Source organism: Aulostomus chinensis, chromosome 18 (assembly GCF_037954235.1).
Source record: "Aulostomus chinensis isolate RoL2024-O1b breed Wild chromosome 18, RoL_Achi_v1.0, whole genome shotgun sequence".
Classification (NCBI taxonomy): domain Eukaryota; kingdom Metazoa; phylum Chordata; class Actinopteri; order Syngnathiformes; family Aulostomidae; genus Aulostomus; species Aulostomus chinensis.
In genome coordinates this window covers 22,740,297-22,758,256 of record NC_141337.1, presented here as the reverse complement: position 1 = coordinate 22,758,256, position 17,960 = coordinate 22,740,297, and the positions used below count along the sequence as shown (strand labels likewise).

Genomic DNA, 17,960 nt, shown 5'->3' with positions numbered 1-17,960 from the left:
GGCTGGGGTCAGGAGTGAACACAAACAATTAACTGCATCTACATGTTAAATATAAAATTCGTTTTTTATTTTCCAAGAGTTTGAATTCCACGTAAATCAGGGTGGCAGTGGTGACAAACTAAAACAGGTGGACTTTAATCCTATTGTTTGAATAACAATAGCCCGTTGTCATGGTACACTAATGCAGTTACAAATTCATCATTGCTTCATATGATTGTCGTTAAGGTGTGGGCAGCAAACATTACAAAATACATCTACACAAATTAAATATAAAAAAATAACTTTTTATTTCTTCCAACATAGAGAGAATCCCAAAAAAAAAAAATTGAATCAAATGTTGACAGTCACTCGAGACAGCAATATCAGAGGATGATGGAGAGGTAGTCACAAACCTGGAAGCAGAGTAAACAACAAGAAGCCTGTGATGACAAACAGATCATTTAGTTCTTCTGATGTTTTACTGAGATGACTTCAGTCAGAGATTAGAGAAGCTGATAAAGTCTTTATAAATGTATCCATGTGTGCAGTAACATCCATGGTGCAAATACTGTTCGCATAAAACGGCAGGAATAAAGAGGAAACTCAATTTTGGGCTTTTAGCTTAGAGCAACAGGTGAAAAACATTTCCTCTTCTGGTTTTGGTTTAAATTCTATTCCAAACCCAGATTTAAAGACAAGTTGAAACAAGCAGTGAGGGCCAAACATATATGGGAATCTGCGTGTCGTGACACTGATCTGTCAATAGTTTGTTTTCGTTAACAGCCAAGCAGTGCGTCACTTTCAAAGTTGTCGCTGCAAGGGATCATGGGATGGCAGGCTCCAATTCCTTTCAGAAAGGATGGCCCAGTGTCTCTTGTGCCAAACGAGCTAACATAGGAAGCATTGGAGCTCTTTTCCTTAGCATTCTAGAGAATTCACACTGCTCTTATCGTGGTGCCAACAGGTCACATGACTCAGGGGGTAACTGAGATAAGGCGTCCGGGCAACTAATTGATAAAAAAGAATGTGATGCGGGATATCATTGAATGTGTCTCAAGACGTGAATGAAAATGGTGTCAGTGGGGAAGACGCACTCCATCTGCAGCACTGCTACAAAGAGGTTTGCTTTTCACGTCTCCAGGAGCACCAACAGATTAAGCTTTACCAGCGGGACTGGAAGGGACGGTGCTGTACCTTGCAGCTTATCAGCAGGTTGTTACAGATATCGGTGTTGGGCGTGACGGAGAACACAGGGTTGTGGAGACAATCTTCCATGTGTTCAGACACTCTGGACTCCAGAAGATGCCGCAGGACATCTGGGGTGACGTGTCGTTTCTAAAGACAACACACACACACACACACACACACACACACACACACACATTAGAAAAAAATCCTTCTTTAAACCCCCATCTCCTTTACTCAGTTTCCTCTCTTTAAGCAGACTCGCTACATTACGAGGAGCATGAGAAAAGTCATCAATTGAGTTCAATAACACAGAAGCCCTTTTCAAAACACAGTTCTGTGCCATTCAAATTAATTTTGTCCACATGACTACAGCTCATCAACTCAGGGTGAATGTGGATACGAACAAACACAGAAATCCTGTCAGTGAAACACTGCCTTCAAAACATTTCCCTTCTATTCGGGGGATGATAAGGATGGTTTGACTAACCTCTGACCCTATTTATATGAAGGTTAAACTTTCATGTAGCTGGGGAAACATTTTATAAAGATTTAAGTCCTGCTTAAATGTTGCATAAAATGCCCTTTTTTATAAAATATATTTTTTGGTTTTCACTTGAACTAGCAAAAGATTGTCATTTTGAAAAAATTACTGCCAAAATGTTTTTTTTTAAATATTTTTAAGCTATTTAAATTGTGAAGAGCGAACAAAAGTGTTACAAACATGTGTAAATGGATATTTTTATTTTTTTTGGATGGATAAAACGTGTGGAACAATTCTGAGCACCAAAGCTGCCACCTAGTTCTCAGCACAGAGGAGACGCTGATCCCCTTCTAATGAATGCAAGACCCTCAACGTGGTTGCTAAACCTCAGTCTGAATGTTTGCTCATGCTTCAGCAACAGAGCACAAACCTGTGTGTTGATGTACAGTCCACATGTGCAGGAGATTAAAAGGCTGTTGATGTTCAAGTTGTTCCTGGCAGACAAAAGAAGAACGTTTATGTGCAACTCGTACTTAAGAGTAGTAGTAATGCAGTTGACTTCACACTTTACAACACACTAACTGGAGCAGGCAGTGTCCCACAGCCTCCCAATCGCTTGAGCCCTCTTTCTTAACCCGTTTAATCCACAGGGCTTCCTCACGCAGCAAGTTTGTACTCACATGTGACAAACAGGGCAAATGATAGGCATCTCGTCCATCCCTTCCACAACTGATGATAGATACTGCTCCTCAAACTGGAGGTTTCGCTCATACTCTTCAATAATAGACATTTCTGAAGCAGAAAGAACTTCTTTAGAAAAGTGATTGAAACATCAAATATATCTCAACCATGCTGAACTATTTGCTGCTTCACCTTGAGACATGAGCTCCTGTTGGATTTCATCAAATACTGCCAGTTCATCGTACTCCTTCATGACACTGAACAGCTGTGAAAGGGAAGAAGACATTCATTTTGGAACTTTAATTATCATAAAGTTTTCCTTGAAAGGTGAAATACAAACTGTCAGCCGTCTGGAGAATTAATCATGTAACGGGGCTAAAAGGCCAGGCAGACCTCTGGGAGGGAGAAACAGACAGAGTTGGAGGGAAAGAAAAGCAGCAGAGACTACAGGAGGGTGAGACTGAGACAACGGAGAGAGGCCGACCTCTGACATGTCCTCCGGTCCCAACAGGGACGGCAGTCTCTGGCCTTCTGACTGTAGGGCTGTCCACTCCTCCTCCATCACCTCCTGGACGATGATGGAGGCCCCGGAGCCGCACCGCTGCGGGCTGTCACCAGCCTGACGGTACCGCTCCAACAGCCGCGACCGGCTGCTTTTCAGCCTGTCGACACAGCGCTGTTGACAAGCGACGACAAACCCAACAGAACAGCATTTAAGACCGGGCTGCTCGTTACTAGCAACGTCTCGCCATGCTAGCTAACGTTAGCTGACATGTCCATCTTTTCATTTTACCTTGCGGTACGCCTCCTTCCATGGCGGGGTCCTTCCTTTATAAAGCGAACGGTGTCTCTGTAAAGCGTCCATTCGCTTCTTTTTGTGTGTTACAGGCTCATAAAATGTCACAAAACCACAGAAACTTGTAACACAAAACACGCTCCAGTAACAGAAAACCGCAAAAACAAAACAGTTCAGCTTTTAACTCGGTGACCCGGAAGCTGATGCCAGCTGGCGCGGATTGCATTATGGGTTATGTAGTTCGAAATTAAAACAGGAGGCTGCCAGATTTCAAAGAAAACCATTTTTTGACAAAAGGAAAGATTATGAGTTGTGTTACCATGAATTAATAATCTCATATAATTAGCATTTTATACTTCCAAAAGCAGGCTGAAATTTGCAATGTAATAAAATATGGAATCGTATGATAAAATCAAGTATATTACAAGAACCAGTTTCAAAAGTACCCAGTTAATATAGTACCGCTGCCCATTTTGACATGATTTTGATTTTGATCTACATGCAGATATGGAAAATTCCCTAACACTGCATTGGTTCAGTGTTTCCCCCATTTATTGTAAATCCAATGAGCGCCTATATTTACATCTCCCAAATCATGGTGAAGCCAAAGCGAGTAAAGAAAGGGGAAATAGAAGTGCTCCAATGCTCAGCAACTTGTGGAACAACTTTTTATGAAACCAATTGGCTTTGACTTTTGCTTTAGCGTTAGTTTAGAATATAAGGTACCATTATAAAGTGAATTTCCTAAAATGAATATCAAGTAAAAGCCTCTATTCAAGTGCTGTCTAAAGGGTTTGAAACATTTTACTTCAGGTTTTCTCCTTTTTCATTCCATACTATCATTGTTCCGGCTTAATAAATCCAAATCCATGTCCAGTTAATCATCTGGAAGGCCAGGTATCTCCCTTCTGGCAAAACAAAAGTTTTAATATGAAATTATTTTCAGGGTGGAGTCAAACAATTAAGTGTGAAAAAGACATTTTTCAGGACAAATGCAGGAATATCCACCAAGGTACATGAAATATTGCAGGGGAAATTTTACTCTGACTTATTTTGAAATAGAATATAATCTTACAAATGATCACCCTTCCATCCATTTTCTACCACTTCACTTATTTTGTTAAGGGTCGTGGGCGGGGGGGGGGTGGAGCCTATCCCAGCAGTCTTCAGGAGAGAGGTGGGGTCACCCTGGACAGGTCACCAGTCCATGGCAGGGCCAACACATAGAGACAGACAACCATTGGCTCTCCCAGCCACGCCTACGGTCAATTTAGAGTCTGGATTAACCTGGTCCCTCTTGATGTCTTTGGACTGTGGAGGAAGCTGGAGTACCAGAGAGAACCCAGCAGGAACAGGGAGAACATGGAGACTCACCCAGAAAGATCCCGTGCTCCAGGTCCAAGAAAGCGTCTATCACACTTAGCACGGTCTTTTATTTTTTATTTTTTTGATCCAATGGAAATCAGCCAGCAATCAGGTGACTGAGATAAATCAATCTCAAGGGCTTCGGTAGTGCCATTCTTTTGTCCACATCAGGATGCAACACAGAGTATTTTTGTGTTCATGTCTTTTTAAAGCGGCTGGATGATTCGCTGTACAATGCTTTTTATCTGGAGAGGCAACTGGAATCACACAAACATCCTGGTAAAACAATTAAAGTCGTAATATATTATTATCATGGTACTTTTCACAAAGCAGGTTTAGATGACCCTTTAATTTACAGAGCCGTCATTAGCGAGCACACAAATGCTGCAGTAGTAAGGACAACCAGGACCTCATTGGAAAGCATTTGCAAATAACGCGGAATTATACCAAGTGAGGTGAACGTCTTGCTTATAGGACCATCAGCCTTCTCAGTACTGCCAGTACATGTCATCTATTAAACAAGAGGTTTACGCAGTATTTGAAACCTGTACAATATCACATGATCAGAATGGATTTAAAACAAAACCACTCTTTACTCTGTATTCATAATCCACCATGAGAATTAAAACAGACAAAGGCAAATCTGCTCTTGCTTTTTTGACATTAAAAAGTCCTTTGATTGGATTATAAGGGATCTGCTTGCCTTGAAACGCTGGAGTGGCTGGAGGATTTCCCAAAGTAATCCAATGATTAAAAAAAAACTGTTTCTGTTGCTCCTTTTGTTGATTGTAGTCTTGTCTAATAAAGTTGGGTCCCTTCTTGCCTCAGTTGTGAACAAATAAATAAAGAATATGTGCTCTCTTTGCTGAACCCAGAGTGATATGACTATTCGATTTATTTCATGGAGACACAAAGTGTCTGAGGAAAAAAATAATTCTTTAATTCCAGGCAGGGTAGACATGATAGTGAATATACAACATTATAAGACATGGATTTATGTTTGTTTAGTCCGTGAGGAGGTGGATATGCTGTAGGTCTTCAGAGGTCAAAGTTGTTGTGCTGTTACTTGAATTCAGTTAGAAGAACTGAACAGATAATATTATTGAAAATCAATCAGGTAATAATCAAGTTTTTTCATCTTTGGAGTATGAATAGAATTCTGGATCAAGCCTTGTGCTGTCCGCGTAACGGTGGAACATATTGGCCTCTCTCCATTTTCACTTGTGAATTCAAAGGCACACGACAGTTTTCCGGAAAACGCTCATCATTATTTCAAAGCTCAGATCAGCCACAGCTAACTGCTAGTTAGCATATAGTTGCAGTGAACACAGTGGAAAAAACTGTTGACAATTCCATCCCTCCATGTTCCCCCTCTTCTCCTGTTCAGGGTGGTGGGGGTGGAGCCTATCCCAGCAGCCTTCCCCCTGGACAGGTCACCTGTCCATTGCAGGGCCAACACATAGAGACAGACAACCATTGGCTCTCCCAGCCACGCCTACGGTCAATTTAGAGTCTGGATTAACCTGGTCCCTCTTGATGTCTTTGGACTGTGGAGGAAGCTGGAGTACCAGAGAGAACCCAGCAGGAACAGGGAGAACATGGAGACTCACACAGAAAGATCCTGTGGTCCAGCTGAGGCTCCAAACCTTCTTGCTGTGAGGCCACAGTGAGGACCACTGCACCACCGTGCGGCTCCCTGTTGAAAATTACGAAGTGTTATTTTATCAGATACAAATCCAAAACAATCAGGTCCCTGTCACATGTATTGATTTGGAATTTCTTTACTGATTGAATGATGAAACCATGTTTGAAGGTGCAGAAGGTGGAGGAGGAAGCAGAGGAGGAGGACGAGGAGGACGAGGAGGACGAGGAGGACGAGTGGCCATTGTGTAAAAACTAAGCTGTCGCAGTGCTGTCAGTTTACACTTCAAATGCAGCACTGGTTGTGGATCACAAGCTGTTTTTCCCCCCTCAGTTCTTTTCCCTTGCATAAGGATGAAGTGTTAAGTCTTAATTCAGACCGTGTTGGCATGATAGACTCATTCATAGGAATCTGTCCTCATTATATGTATTGCTTGTGAAGCATTTAATGCTGGTTTCCCATGCTGGTAGTCCCACCATGTTGATTACCTGCAGAAGGGAGTACAGTTCCCTTCAAGGGTTGCTGGTGGTTTCGTTTTGCTCTGAAGTCATAAATCTCAGTCACTTATTCCCATTTTAACACGTTTGAATAGGATACATCACCACTGGTTGGTTAAACCCTAACTAACTGTTCATTAGCCGTTAAATAATGTGTCATATTCATGTTAACGTTAACCCAGTCTCACTGATTGATGCTCAGGGACACAAAATTTGTGTTTAGATTTGTTTTTGTTTTTTCACGTCACTCTGTATTACTCATCCCTGTCTGTTGGAAATGACAGATGTCTAATGTAGTTTTACTATGTCGGTCCTCCGTAAACGTTTGGTCTATTTATTATATCATTTTATATACAGCAAGGATGAACAGAAAGAAAATCTCAACGCACCCAACACGGAGAGGAGCATCAGCACATGGACATGCCGTCACTGCAGCAACACATGCAGCGTGCCTGCAGGCGGCTTCAAACCCCTGGGTGTCAGAGGGGCTCGGCCCACTCGCACTGATTCACTAAATCCCCTCAGCGGCAGCAGCTTTGACACATCAGCTCGGCTGCTTCAGCACCTCGGACAGCGACCCCTCGCTGATAGGCTGGAGCGCGTGGACGGCCAATGGCTTCAGCGTCGCGTCTGCGACGGTGACGGCCCGCAGCAGCAGCAGCATCCCGGCAGCAGCCAATGAGAAGGCGACGTTTCTCTCCCACATCCAACCCGAATAACTGCAGACGCCCGCATCAAAACACCGTCTCTCTCTCTCTCTCTCTCTCTCTCTCTCTCTCTCTCTCTCTCTCTCTCGCAGGTTTGCATTACCAAGGGTATAAGCCTCTGTCTATTTTTGGAAATCATAGTGGCCATTTTTTCCCTCTCTGTCTTGCTATTTTGCTCCTTTGTGTTGATTTTTTTTCGTTTTTGAACCAATAGGCCCATGTGTTGTTCGATTATCCATCGTAGCGCAGAGCATCGTACAGCGTGACATCAACAGCCGTGACCGTAAAGATTTTCGTGTCTCAATGGAAGACATCTTCCAACTCGCTGCGAGCGCAGGACTGAAGCACATCTCGCTTCTACTTTCTGTTCCCATCAACAAGCGAGGAATATCTTTATAGATGAAGATTTGAGGGACACAGTAGTCCACCGAGTCCACTGGGACCAGACAATCCTCTCGGCCTGTAACGCTGGGGGGTTTATATTTGCCGGGACTGACAGGTTTTCACGCCCTGGACCCCGGGTAGTTGGCGGCCGCGGTGAGTGGAAAGCAGAGCGGGTGGAATCCCAATTTGACCGCATTTACCCGCAGGAGGAAGGGGGGGTCACAGGCCTACATGGATGTCACAAGAAGAGTCCAGTAATTAGAAGGTAGGAAATCTTGGCGGACCGAGTTGCTTTACATGGCAACAGTTTTATTTTTTAACAGATCTATTTTGCTTTTTTTTTCCCCCTTTCTTTTTTTCTTCTTTTTGAAGCAGGCCCATCTGTACATGCGCAGAATTCAACAGCATCACCGTGTGCGGGCTCATGTTTTCAATTGAATCTGAATTATTTATGTCACTCAAAAGCGCACCGTACAAGTATTTAAGACGTCATAATGACATTGTGCTTTGCGTGTGCCAACATAAACTGGTTTTCCTGAAGATGCCTTACATTGAGAGAAGGGAATGGGGGCGTGGGGGGGGGGGCTGTTTTCAAGGCTTCCATTTTGAAGCTAAGATGGATGCTTGCGCACATTTCTTTCTCATGCCTCTATGGCTTTATCTGGGTTCTTATATAATACCGATGAACACTGGAGGCAGGGCTGTGCCACGGTCATGAGCCGCGATGCATCTTTCAGAGATTCAAACCTGAGACAGCCCTGATTATGGTTGAGCAGTTGATTGATCGTAGCTGAGCAGCCTTTCCACACAAGGCTGCTCATTTCCTCTCCTTTATGTGCTCTTACTGTGAAGGAATGCCGTTAATTGATCCAGCAATGAACTCAGATCAAATTTAAAATACCCCTATATGTAAACATGATGATGTGTTCATTCAATTTCAGCAGATATATATATATATATATATATATATATATATATATATATCTTATTCAGTTGTATTATTAATTTACACATGTTTGCACACACGTACTCTTCAGAAAAAAACAACCCAGAAGGTAACGCTTCATCCCTGATCTTTGAAACCGTAGTCTGACAGCTCAAAGTTCACTTACTGATTTTTAAAATTCTTATTTTGAACCTTTAACAACATTTCATGGTCTAGATCAGTGAATGGAGGTTGGCTTTGTTGCTGGGGAACAGCGACAGGACAATGGAAGCAGCGACATAGCTATCACCATGGCAACTGAGCAAACTCCATCTGCTGGAAAAGACCATTACACAAACTTAAAAGCTCTGGAAAAGGACAGTAAGTGGACTTGATAAAATTCTACACTAGAGACAATAAAAATCATTCACCCAGGCAACAGCCGGTAAAAAAGATGTACCTGAAGGCTGATGCATTTACTAGCTTGTCCTACAGGGGCAGGAGCTTTTGCTCAGTTGTCATGGTAACTGGGGATGGCAGTGGAAGCCCTAATCTGGTAGCAAATTTGTAACTTAGAAATAGCACGAGTAGTGTTTCGTAGTGCTCCAGAAAAAGTTAGTTGTTAATGTTTTTATCATACAAAATTATTATCTTTAATAACTTGACTTCATTTGCAGTGTTTAGTCCATGTAATGAATTCCTGCTCTTTGCTCACAGGCTTAACATCCTCCAGAGGTGAGACACTTTGCTCCTCTCAAAGCTCTTTGTTTCAACCAGTCAAAGAGCCCCCCCCCCACTGCCCCCCACTCCACCCTTCCTCTGTACCTCTGCTAATCCTCACAAGGCATCATGGGTACAGTGCTGTCACTGTCGCCTAGCTACCGTAAGGCAGCTCTATTTGAGGATGGTCCAGCGACAGTGGGCCACTACACGGCAGTCCAGAACAGCAAGAATGCTAAGGATGCTGCTGCAGCTGCTGCAAAATCTCTCAAACGCCCCTCCATCATCAGTGTGCTGCCATGGAAACGTATTGTGGCTGTGTCAGCAAAGAGGAAGGGCTCCAAGAAGCTGCAGTCAGATGGCGGAGATGCTGGAAAGGGGAGCTCCCCAGACAGTCATGCCGTCGCTGCCTCCAATTCGGCCTCCAATAGCCTGAAGCTGAAGAAGTCTCAGTCTTGTGCAAACCTTTCGTCTTACTCATCCAGCCAGGACCCCTCGGCTACCACCACTACCTCTTCCCACCTTCCCACCTCCAAGACCCTGGTTAATGTAGCTACTGTTGCTGCCAAAAAGAATTCCCTCACAGGCATCCAGCCGTGTACAGCTGCCGGTACACCAAAACGTGTCATTGTCCAGGTAATCCTAACCCTTACTGTAATAAGACAAAGTTTAAACCCTTCTTTTATGTCTAATTATTAAAAATCTGCTGCATCATTTTATAAACCCTTTCCTCATCCTTTGTTCTTCATTTTCCCTGTAATCTTTCCTCTTTATTCTACTCCTTCCATCTTCTTTTACAACCCAGGCCTCCACCAGTGAACTGATGCGCAGTCTAGGTGAATTCCTGTGCCGTCGGTGTTACCGACTGAAGCGTCTATCCCCGACTGACCCAGTGCTCTGGCTGCGCAGTGTGGACCGCTCCCTCCTCCTACAGGGCTGGCAGGATCAGGGCTTCATCACTCCGGCTAACGTGGTCTTCCTCTACATGTTGTGCCGTGATGTGGTGTCCGCCGAGGTGGCCTCAGAGCGCGAGCTCCAGGCCTCGCTGCTTACGTGTCTCTACCTGTCCTACTCCTACATGGGCAACGAGATCTCCTACCCACTGAAGCCCTTCCTGGTCGAGGCTGAGAAGGAGGCCTTCTGGGACCGCTGCCTGGATATCATCAACCGCATGAGCGGCAAGATGCTCCAGATCAACACCGACCCACACTTCTTCACCCAGGTGTTTGCTGACCTGAAGAATGAGAGCAAGAAAGAGGAGGAGAAGACCAAACTCTTCATAGGGCTTGACCGATAAGAAGGGCGTGGGAGGGAGGAAGGCAGGATAGATGCGTGGATTGATGGGTTGGATTTGATGAGGACAGGTGGACGAATGCGATACAGTGTAGTGCTACTTTGGAACTGGACTGTTGTCTGGCGTTTCTCCTGGTTTTGATTACCTGTAATTTCTGTTTGTCATCCAAGACAAAGACAGCTCCTAAAACCAGAGTTTAAATCATTTTTGAGCAGATGACCTTAACATTAATAAGCTTCCATACAGACCGACTGAGTGATCCATAGTGTCTCGTCTAAAATTGCTAGTTATTACTATTATAATTATCAGATAACATGTTGTCACTGGTTATACATGAATGCTCAAGGCTGGCAGGCTATTTGTTGGTATCCAACGGAGCAGAATGTGAAAACAAGCATTGATGTGAAGCTATGATTAGTTTTTTTCTTGAAAAACGGAACTGACAACACATAAATGGTGTGTTTTATCAAATGCCTGCCCACATGGTTGGTGATTTCACGTAAACCAACAGGGAGAATGGCGTGTGTAACCATCTCATCTTTTGCCTCAGGCCCAAAAACATACATCAGACGTGTATGTTGTTTCAGCTGGAGAAAAAGTGATATTCCTACCGACAGTGAAAAGTGTTTTCTCTTTTGGTAGGAATGGAAAGAAACACCAGACAACGTTCAGTTTCATAACTAAAGATGAATATTATAAATATAAAGACGCAGGATACGTTGCATGAGTTCACTTCATATGTCATTGCACATAATCACCTACTTATTGCCAACTCCACTTACCCTTAGTCCTATTTTTCCTGCCCAAGTTTATTGCACTCACCAACACTGTCTTCAAGGTCCACTGTTAAAATTAAAAAGGAAATATTATAAGATCCCAACATGGGTGAGCTTGTATCAACCACAACACCACTAGTCTGCAACCTGATCAGACTAAGGAATATTAGACTTAACTGTAGTGGGTTCATTCGCACACCTGACGTAAAGTACTGTACTTTTACAGGACAATTTGGAATTATGTAGTCTGAATTTTAAAAAGCAATGCTCATCCCATGGGCACAAATTGTGAAGTGTTTACATTTATGAAAACATGGGTAAATGCAATAGTGACCCTCTGGGACATATTCTAAACAGGGATTTATAATTTAAAACAGGTACCCTGCACTTTCTTCTCCAGTTCATATAAGTGCTGAATGATCATGGGAAAATGTTTGGTCAAAGGAAAGAAAGCAAGAAAAAGAAAGTGTGAGAGTTGGCAGATGCTACCAGTGTAGATGTGACCTTCTAAAATGCATTGTTGGTGCCACCACTCGGCTTAGGGACGTCTGCTGCTGATTGGAGTGTGCTCTTCAACTCCTGTTTTTGTCTGTTAATCACTCGCCTCTATAGACTGTATAAAAGAGTGGATATAAACGAAGGCAACATCCCCCATTGGTTTGGAGAATCCAGTTGTGAAGCCTTGAGTTTGATATTTGGACCCCCTTGAAAACGAGGTGGTGCATCTCCAATGGTTATCCCAGTTAACTGAAATTAATTTGAAATACTTTGGCCAATGCCATTTTGATTTTTGCTGAGGGGTGGTGGCCATATCTAGCCCAGAAGTTAGAGCTATACCCTTTGAGCAAAATCGGACTGTAATTCACACATTGCACATATTTTGCATTGAAGAAGACGGTGTAGAATTATTAGAAAAATGTCTATGGGAAGTTGAGTCATTTTCTGAAAGACCCTGCTGCCTTTGGTCGCCAGTAAAATGAATGCAAGATTAAGGAATTCCCTTACTTGTGAGGCAACTGAAGGCATGACCCAAGTGAGAATCCAGCTTAAGGCTTCAAGTTAATGTGCTTACCTCCTCCTCAAAAGTGGCGCGGCCAACGAGCATCCTTTGAGGAGAAGGTGGAGTAGTTTAGGTGTGACAGTGCAACTGGCGGACGAGATTAGAGTGAATGCTGCTATAGTGACTGTTATATGAGAACTGGAGGGTACAAAGGATGCCGCTAAAGACTTTTCTCCATGGACAAGTTGTTTTCGTTCTTCTACAGTCTGGCTTCAGCTTCTAATTAAGTTTATTGATCTGATTGGTTGAAGTGAGTGCGGTAGATGCTGATTGACAGATGGTTCATCCAATTACCTGCTGAGTATTCCTTAAACGTGTCGGCCCTTTCTGTGGTGGACCTACCAGATGGTTTTGTGCAACAAACTATACGGCGTCATGTTAAAGAACTTCCTCACTGGCTCAGTGACTCACAGTTCAGACCCAGAAGCTAGGTTCACTCTTTTATACAGTCTATCCTCTCCACAGCACCCTGAACAAACAGAAACTACACACTTTCTGTCCATCTGCTCCAGCCTGGACTTGGACGCAGTGCTCTCATGTCTGATGTGGTCCAGTCCACACCAGTTGTCCCATATTCAGAGACTCTATGGTCCGCTGACCTGATGGCTTACTTATACAGCAAGTTGTTTGATATGCATGTGTGCTTCTTTAGGTTTCCTAGCATGCTGCTTTGTGTTAGGCACACCACACATTTCAGAAGAGACTGAATGGTGGCCATGCTGAATTGCTGAAAGCTAGACTCATGATGTGACATCTTGGCCACCACGCACAAGGACTCTGGAGAAGGAGATGTGACAAAGGCTAATCATGACCCTGTCACGCTGCACATACTGCATCGCTGCTTCTAAGAGCTATAATTGTTTGCAAGGTTACATCCCCATAGAAACTTATTACAGAGGCAATGGGTCTAAGAACAGCTCTTAATGAAAATCCTGATGCTTTACGGATGACATCAAGGTCACATTTGCATCTCTCCTCTGAGCTGCAATAGACATTAAAGCCATACTTCACCAAAAAATATAAATATTTCAAGTACTCACAAGTAGTTGTCTTAAACTCATAAAGGCATTTTTTCCCTTCTTCTAATTGGTGAGTCCAGAATGCAGAAAGTACCAGCCACGTACATTTAGCTCGAAGCTGAAGGGGACTGATGGCTTACATCAGCTACTGAAATAAAGCAACAGTAAAACTGCCCCAAACATCTGTTTACTGCATCAAGTGCACTGGCTGGTATTATCTTTATCTTCTTCATGCAGATGTGTGGTCAGTAATCCACAAACACTAAGATTGATTGAGGTAAAAAAAAATAAAAAAATAAATCTAACACTTCTAGTTAGTCCCAAGTTTGGACAAGGAGGAGCCAGTTGGTTTAAATGAATGTGTCAGCTGGTTGTGCCCTGCGTTACTGTGAACGGGCACAGAGGGGACATTGTTAGACTTTCTTTTAAGCACAAATTGTCTTTGAAATATGAAGGAGACAAGGAATATTACAAGGTGCGTGGAGCAGTTTTGCTTCTGTTATGTCTATGTAGCTTTTGTTAACCATCAGTGGGCATTGTGGCAAGCTAAATATACATGACTGGCTCTTCCTCTTTCTGCAATTGGCAAAACGTCTTTGTGACCTCAAGACATCTTTTTTGAAGTACTTGAAAAGAGAAAAAAAGACACTTGTGGGCAAAGTATAACTGTTGAGTAATACCCAAATTGTCATCCATCCATTTTCTACTGCTTATCCTTTCAAGGGTCGTTGGGGGGGTGGAGCCTATCCCAGCAGCCTTCAGACAAGAAGCAGGGTTCACCCTGGACGGGTTGCCAGTCCACGACAGGGCCAACACATAGAGACAGACAACCATTCACTCTCACAGCCACACCTACAGTCAGTTTAGAGTCTGGATTAACCTGGTCCCTCTTGATGTCTTTGGACTGTGGGAGGAAGCTGGAGTACCAGAGAGAACCCACACAGGAACAGGGAGAACATGGAGACTCACCCGGAAAGACCCTGTGCCCGAACCGGGGCTCGAACCCAGAACCTTGTTGCTGTGAGGCCACAGTGCTGACCACTGCACCACTGTGCCGCCCCCCTCAAATTGTCACTCACATTAAATCCATATGGGACCATAAAGATTTTTTTTGTGGATAAAAGGAGAGACAGGGGCTCCCTTCTACAGAGGTTCTTGGCTTTGATGGTGTCACATCACTCAGTCTAACTGTGGCCAATAAACTGTTGTAACTTTAGAAACATTCTGCTTTTTCATACAGGGCAAATCTCTTGTGCCATATCATTCTAAAGACTCATTATTTCATACAAAAACGCAAGGAAACATGAGCCAACTCAAAGATGCTTGTTGCTGAGCAAAAGAGACTTGAATGGAGTGTCATGAATGCGCCTTTTCACAATGTTGCTACATCACATCCCAGATGTAGACCAGGAGAGAGAAACTTTCATTTAGTAGGAGGAAGTGGAGTCAAATGGAAAGTCTGTGATTTTAAGACTCGGAGACATTTTATGCATCATGTGGGCCAAAACTGGAGTCAGCCAAAACTGGAGCATTCAGCATTCTGCATTCAGCATTTAAAAAAAAATTCCAAAAAAATTATGTTTGGGCCACTGTTTGTCAAAAACATTAATAAGGCTACTTTTCACATCAAACAAATGTGGGGAATTGTTTTTTCAAAAAGCAGAATGCCATGTGTTTTTCCAGCCTGGGTGTCTCCATGATGCGGGCCATGTTTTAATGCTGGCTGTGTTTTGCATTCAGATGCTAACTGGGCTGCAGTGGGGACCATGCTGTAAAAAAACAAAAACAAAACAAAACATGTAGCCTTGATGTGACCTCAAGAGACATATATGCACATGTAGAATGAATCAGTGGCAAACCAGCTTGTTTACATGTCCCTCTCCATAGCTGTTTCTGATGGGTTGACAAGTAGCACTTCTCTGAATGGCGAATAGAAGACTGTTTTTTCCTTCACTTGTTGTACCCAACAATCCAAACTGTGAGTAGCTTTGATGGGATTTATACCAATGAATGTTCAGCGATAAACGGCACATTCAAAGGTACTATGGCAAGTGAAAAGTCAAGGTATTCATCAAGAATTGTATTTTTCTACAACGCAGTTATTTCAATACAACACAAATTTGGTAGAAAAATGATACATTTATGCAGGAGCATTTGACCATGACCAACAACCATCAATGATGAAAAAAATGTCGCCAGCGCATTTATTACCGACTAAGCTAACAAGAGCCTCATGAGTTTGTTGCGCCACCATTAACGCAGTGATAGAGTTGATGGTCAGGTTGAAAACAGGTCTACTGAATAGCAGGCTAAAAGGGTTTAGCTAAATGTCCCTGGCAAGAACTCAGTATTTTTAGTGAGTGTTTATACCTGTAGGTAACATGGACATTAAAGAAAATCATTTTAACTACAACACAGAAGAAGTACAGACCATGCTGTTTTGTTTTTAACGTGACAATTTTTGTCTGTTTAACTAGCATACTTAGGCTAATCCTCGTATCTTCAGCTTGCTGATGCAGGGAAATGCTTTTCTTTCTTTTTTTTCTGGTGTGTTTGTAGTAACTCCAGTAATTGCTGGAGTCCAATAGCTCATTTTCTCAGCAGCCATTTTGACACGTTGCTCTGCACAGGTGTAATTAATAAAATGAATTGAGGCTGCATTTAGAGTGGCCAGTGACACAGCAGCAACAAAGCTAGCTTAAATTCTGTTAGCATCTTAGAATTGGCCTGTAGTGGGAAAATAATTAGATGTGATAGTGGAAAGTTACATTTTTGGTTTTCCTTTATGAATAATTTCTTTGCCCCTCCTTGGAAGTACCATTTGGTTTCCACTGTTGTTTGAAATACACAAACATTTGCAGATCCTATTCAACTTTTACGCACATGTTGTAGTCTTCTTAATTTCGGAGAGGTAAATGAACAGTTATATTATGTCTTTTAAATTAAAATTTGATAAACTAAGTAAACAATATTCCCCTTCCACACACTTGCGGTCTTACATTTTGATAATGTCATACCATGTGGATGTCTGATGCTAGGTTTGACTGACATGATGAATGATGATGTATTTCTCTGTGAAACAGAAGAACTGATGAGTATATTCCCTTGAAATTTGTCACCATTTTCTCTTCCATCTGCTCTGGCCAAACCAGCTGCTGCAGGACAATAAAAAAGAGAAAAGGAAGCAAGGACAGACTGCAAGGAAAGGAAACTTTGAGCGAACTGTTTTCTAGAATTTGAGGCAGTATGGGTTGGCATCCCTCCCACTCCTCCCGTACATGGTCTCATCACCGATCAACTCATAACTACGTGCCATATTTTATCTCGCAACATGTACAAGACAAAACTATCTGTGTAACATATGAAGCTTATGATAATGATGATGACGTTATTATGGTTTTCTGTCCTTTTCATTTGTGAATCATAATGTGTAAACAAGAATCTTTGTTGAACAAAAGTCGAGGCTACTAGTGTTACTAGAGTGCTGATGCTGCAGTCTGTGAATATGTGGATGTATGAAAATGTATGTCAGAAAGAAGAATAATTTGATCAACTGTTACAGGTACTTTATATAAAAAAATCTTTACAACCACATTTGCCTGTGTTGATTTTGGGGATCACGTGACGAGATAGACAGTTTACGTCTCAGATGAGAGAGCACGCAGCAGAGGGAATCGATCAAGCTGTTGCAGGATGAGGATATCAGTTCACGTATGAGGTGGATTTAGGAGAGATTTGAGAGCCCCTGTTCACAACGAAGCTCCATTATCAGTGCTATTTTTATTTGTTCCAGTACAACCAAGTGGATGTAGTGTTGAGAAGTGTTGTGATGCACAGAGACAACACTTCAAACTGGGGTACTGACATTTAATGCACCCGTAGCAGGAGGATGATATCTTGAGAGAAGGTGTGCTCAATAAATTGGTATTTGATTAATTGACAGATGAATTCTAAAGACCTTATTTTGTCACATAACCAAATAGGGTATTTTAATTTTTATGTAGAATAAGCAGCATATTACTTGGTTAAACAACTGGAAAATTATGGACGCTGGATGTTACTTTGATAAGACTAAATCCAATATTGCATCACATGCATGGGGACATGAACCTTGACCTTTGACCACCAAACTCCCCTTGGTTCATTTTTGAGTCCTCATGGACATTTTTGGTTAACTTGAAGAAGTTCCCTAATTACTGTTTCAGTGACTGGAGGAATTGAATGTCTCTGATCTGAGATAGCAACACAAAGAGTGTAATGTTCAAGTATTGCTGGTCAAATCGAATTAATACTCAGTATATAGTATATACTGTATAGTATATAATGTATCATACACTGTATCTATTCTGTGGTCTTAAACATAATTGTCAATATCACTAATATGTGGATGGCAAATACATTGCAAATTGTTACAACTGTTAAAGATGAATCAGGACTCTTTTTTAA

The 17,960-nt window shown here is 42.4% G+C and overlaps 2 protein-coding genes across 2 annotated transcripts; one reads left to right on the top strand and one right to left on the bottom strand.

The window, feature by feature from the left end:
- Positions 1-268: 268 nt before the first annotated feature.
- On the bottom strand, positions 269-3,329 carry rpain (RPA interacting protein). The gene is made up of 7 exons (XM_086184763.1): positions 3,123-3,329; positions 2,814-3,005; positions 2,522-2,594; positions 2,329-2,440; positions 2,079-2,142; positions 1,174-1,314; positions 269-392 (listed from the first exon to the last, which is right to left on the bottom strand). The coding sequence occupies exons 1-7, from the start codon at positions 3,192-3,194 to the stop codon at positions 363-365; spliced, it is 684 nt and encodes a 227-aa protein (XP_086040889.1). The 5' UTR covers positions 3,195-3,329; the 3' UTR covers positions 269-362.
- A 4,096-nt stretch (positions 3,330-7,425) lies between these two features.
- Positions 7,426-17,801, top strand: LOC147245771 (cyclin-dependent kinase 5 activator 1-like). Its single transcript, XM_086185086.1, has 3 exons — positions 7,426-7,985; positions 9,363-10,001; positions 10,171-17,801. Exons 2-3 carry the CDS (start codon positions 9,495-9,497, stop codon positions 10,660-10,662), a joined length of 999 nt encoding a protein of 332 aa, XP_086041212.1. The 5' UTR covers positions 7,426-7,985; positions 9,363-9,494; the 3' UTR covers positions 10,663-17,801.
- The last annotated feature ends 159 nt before the right edge of the window (positions 17,802-17,960 follow it).

Bases quoted from the DNA above. Each gene is read 5' to 3' on its own strand.
- LOC147245771 (XM_086185086.1), top strand. From the start codon at position 9,495: ATGGGTACAGTGCTGTCACTGTCGCCTAGCTACCGTAAGGCAGCTCTA. The intron at 10,002-10,170 runs GTAATCCTAACC...TTTACAACCCAG, and splicing joins CAAAACGTGTCATTGTCCAG to GCCTCCACCAGTGAACTGAT.
- rpain (XM_086184763.1), bottom strand. From the start codon at position 3,194: ATGGACGCTTTACAGAGACACCGTTCGCTTTATAAAGGAAGGACCCCG. The intron at 2,595-2,813 runs GTCGGCCTCTCT...TCCCTTTCACAG, and splicing joins GACCGGAGGACATGTCAGAG to CTGTTCAGTGTCATGAAGGA. The intron at 1,315-2,078 runs GTTTGTGCTCTG...TGTTGTCTTTAG, and splicing joins GACTGTACATCAACACACAG to AAACGACACGTCACCCCAGA.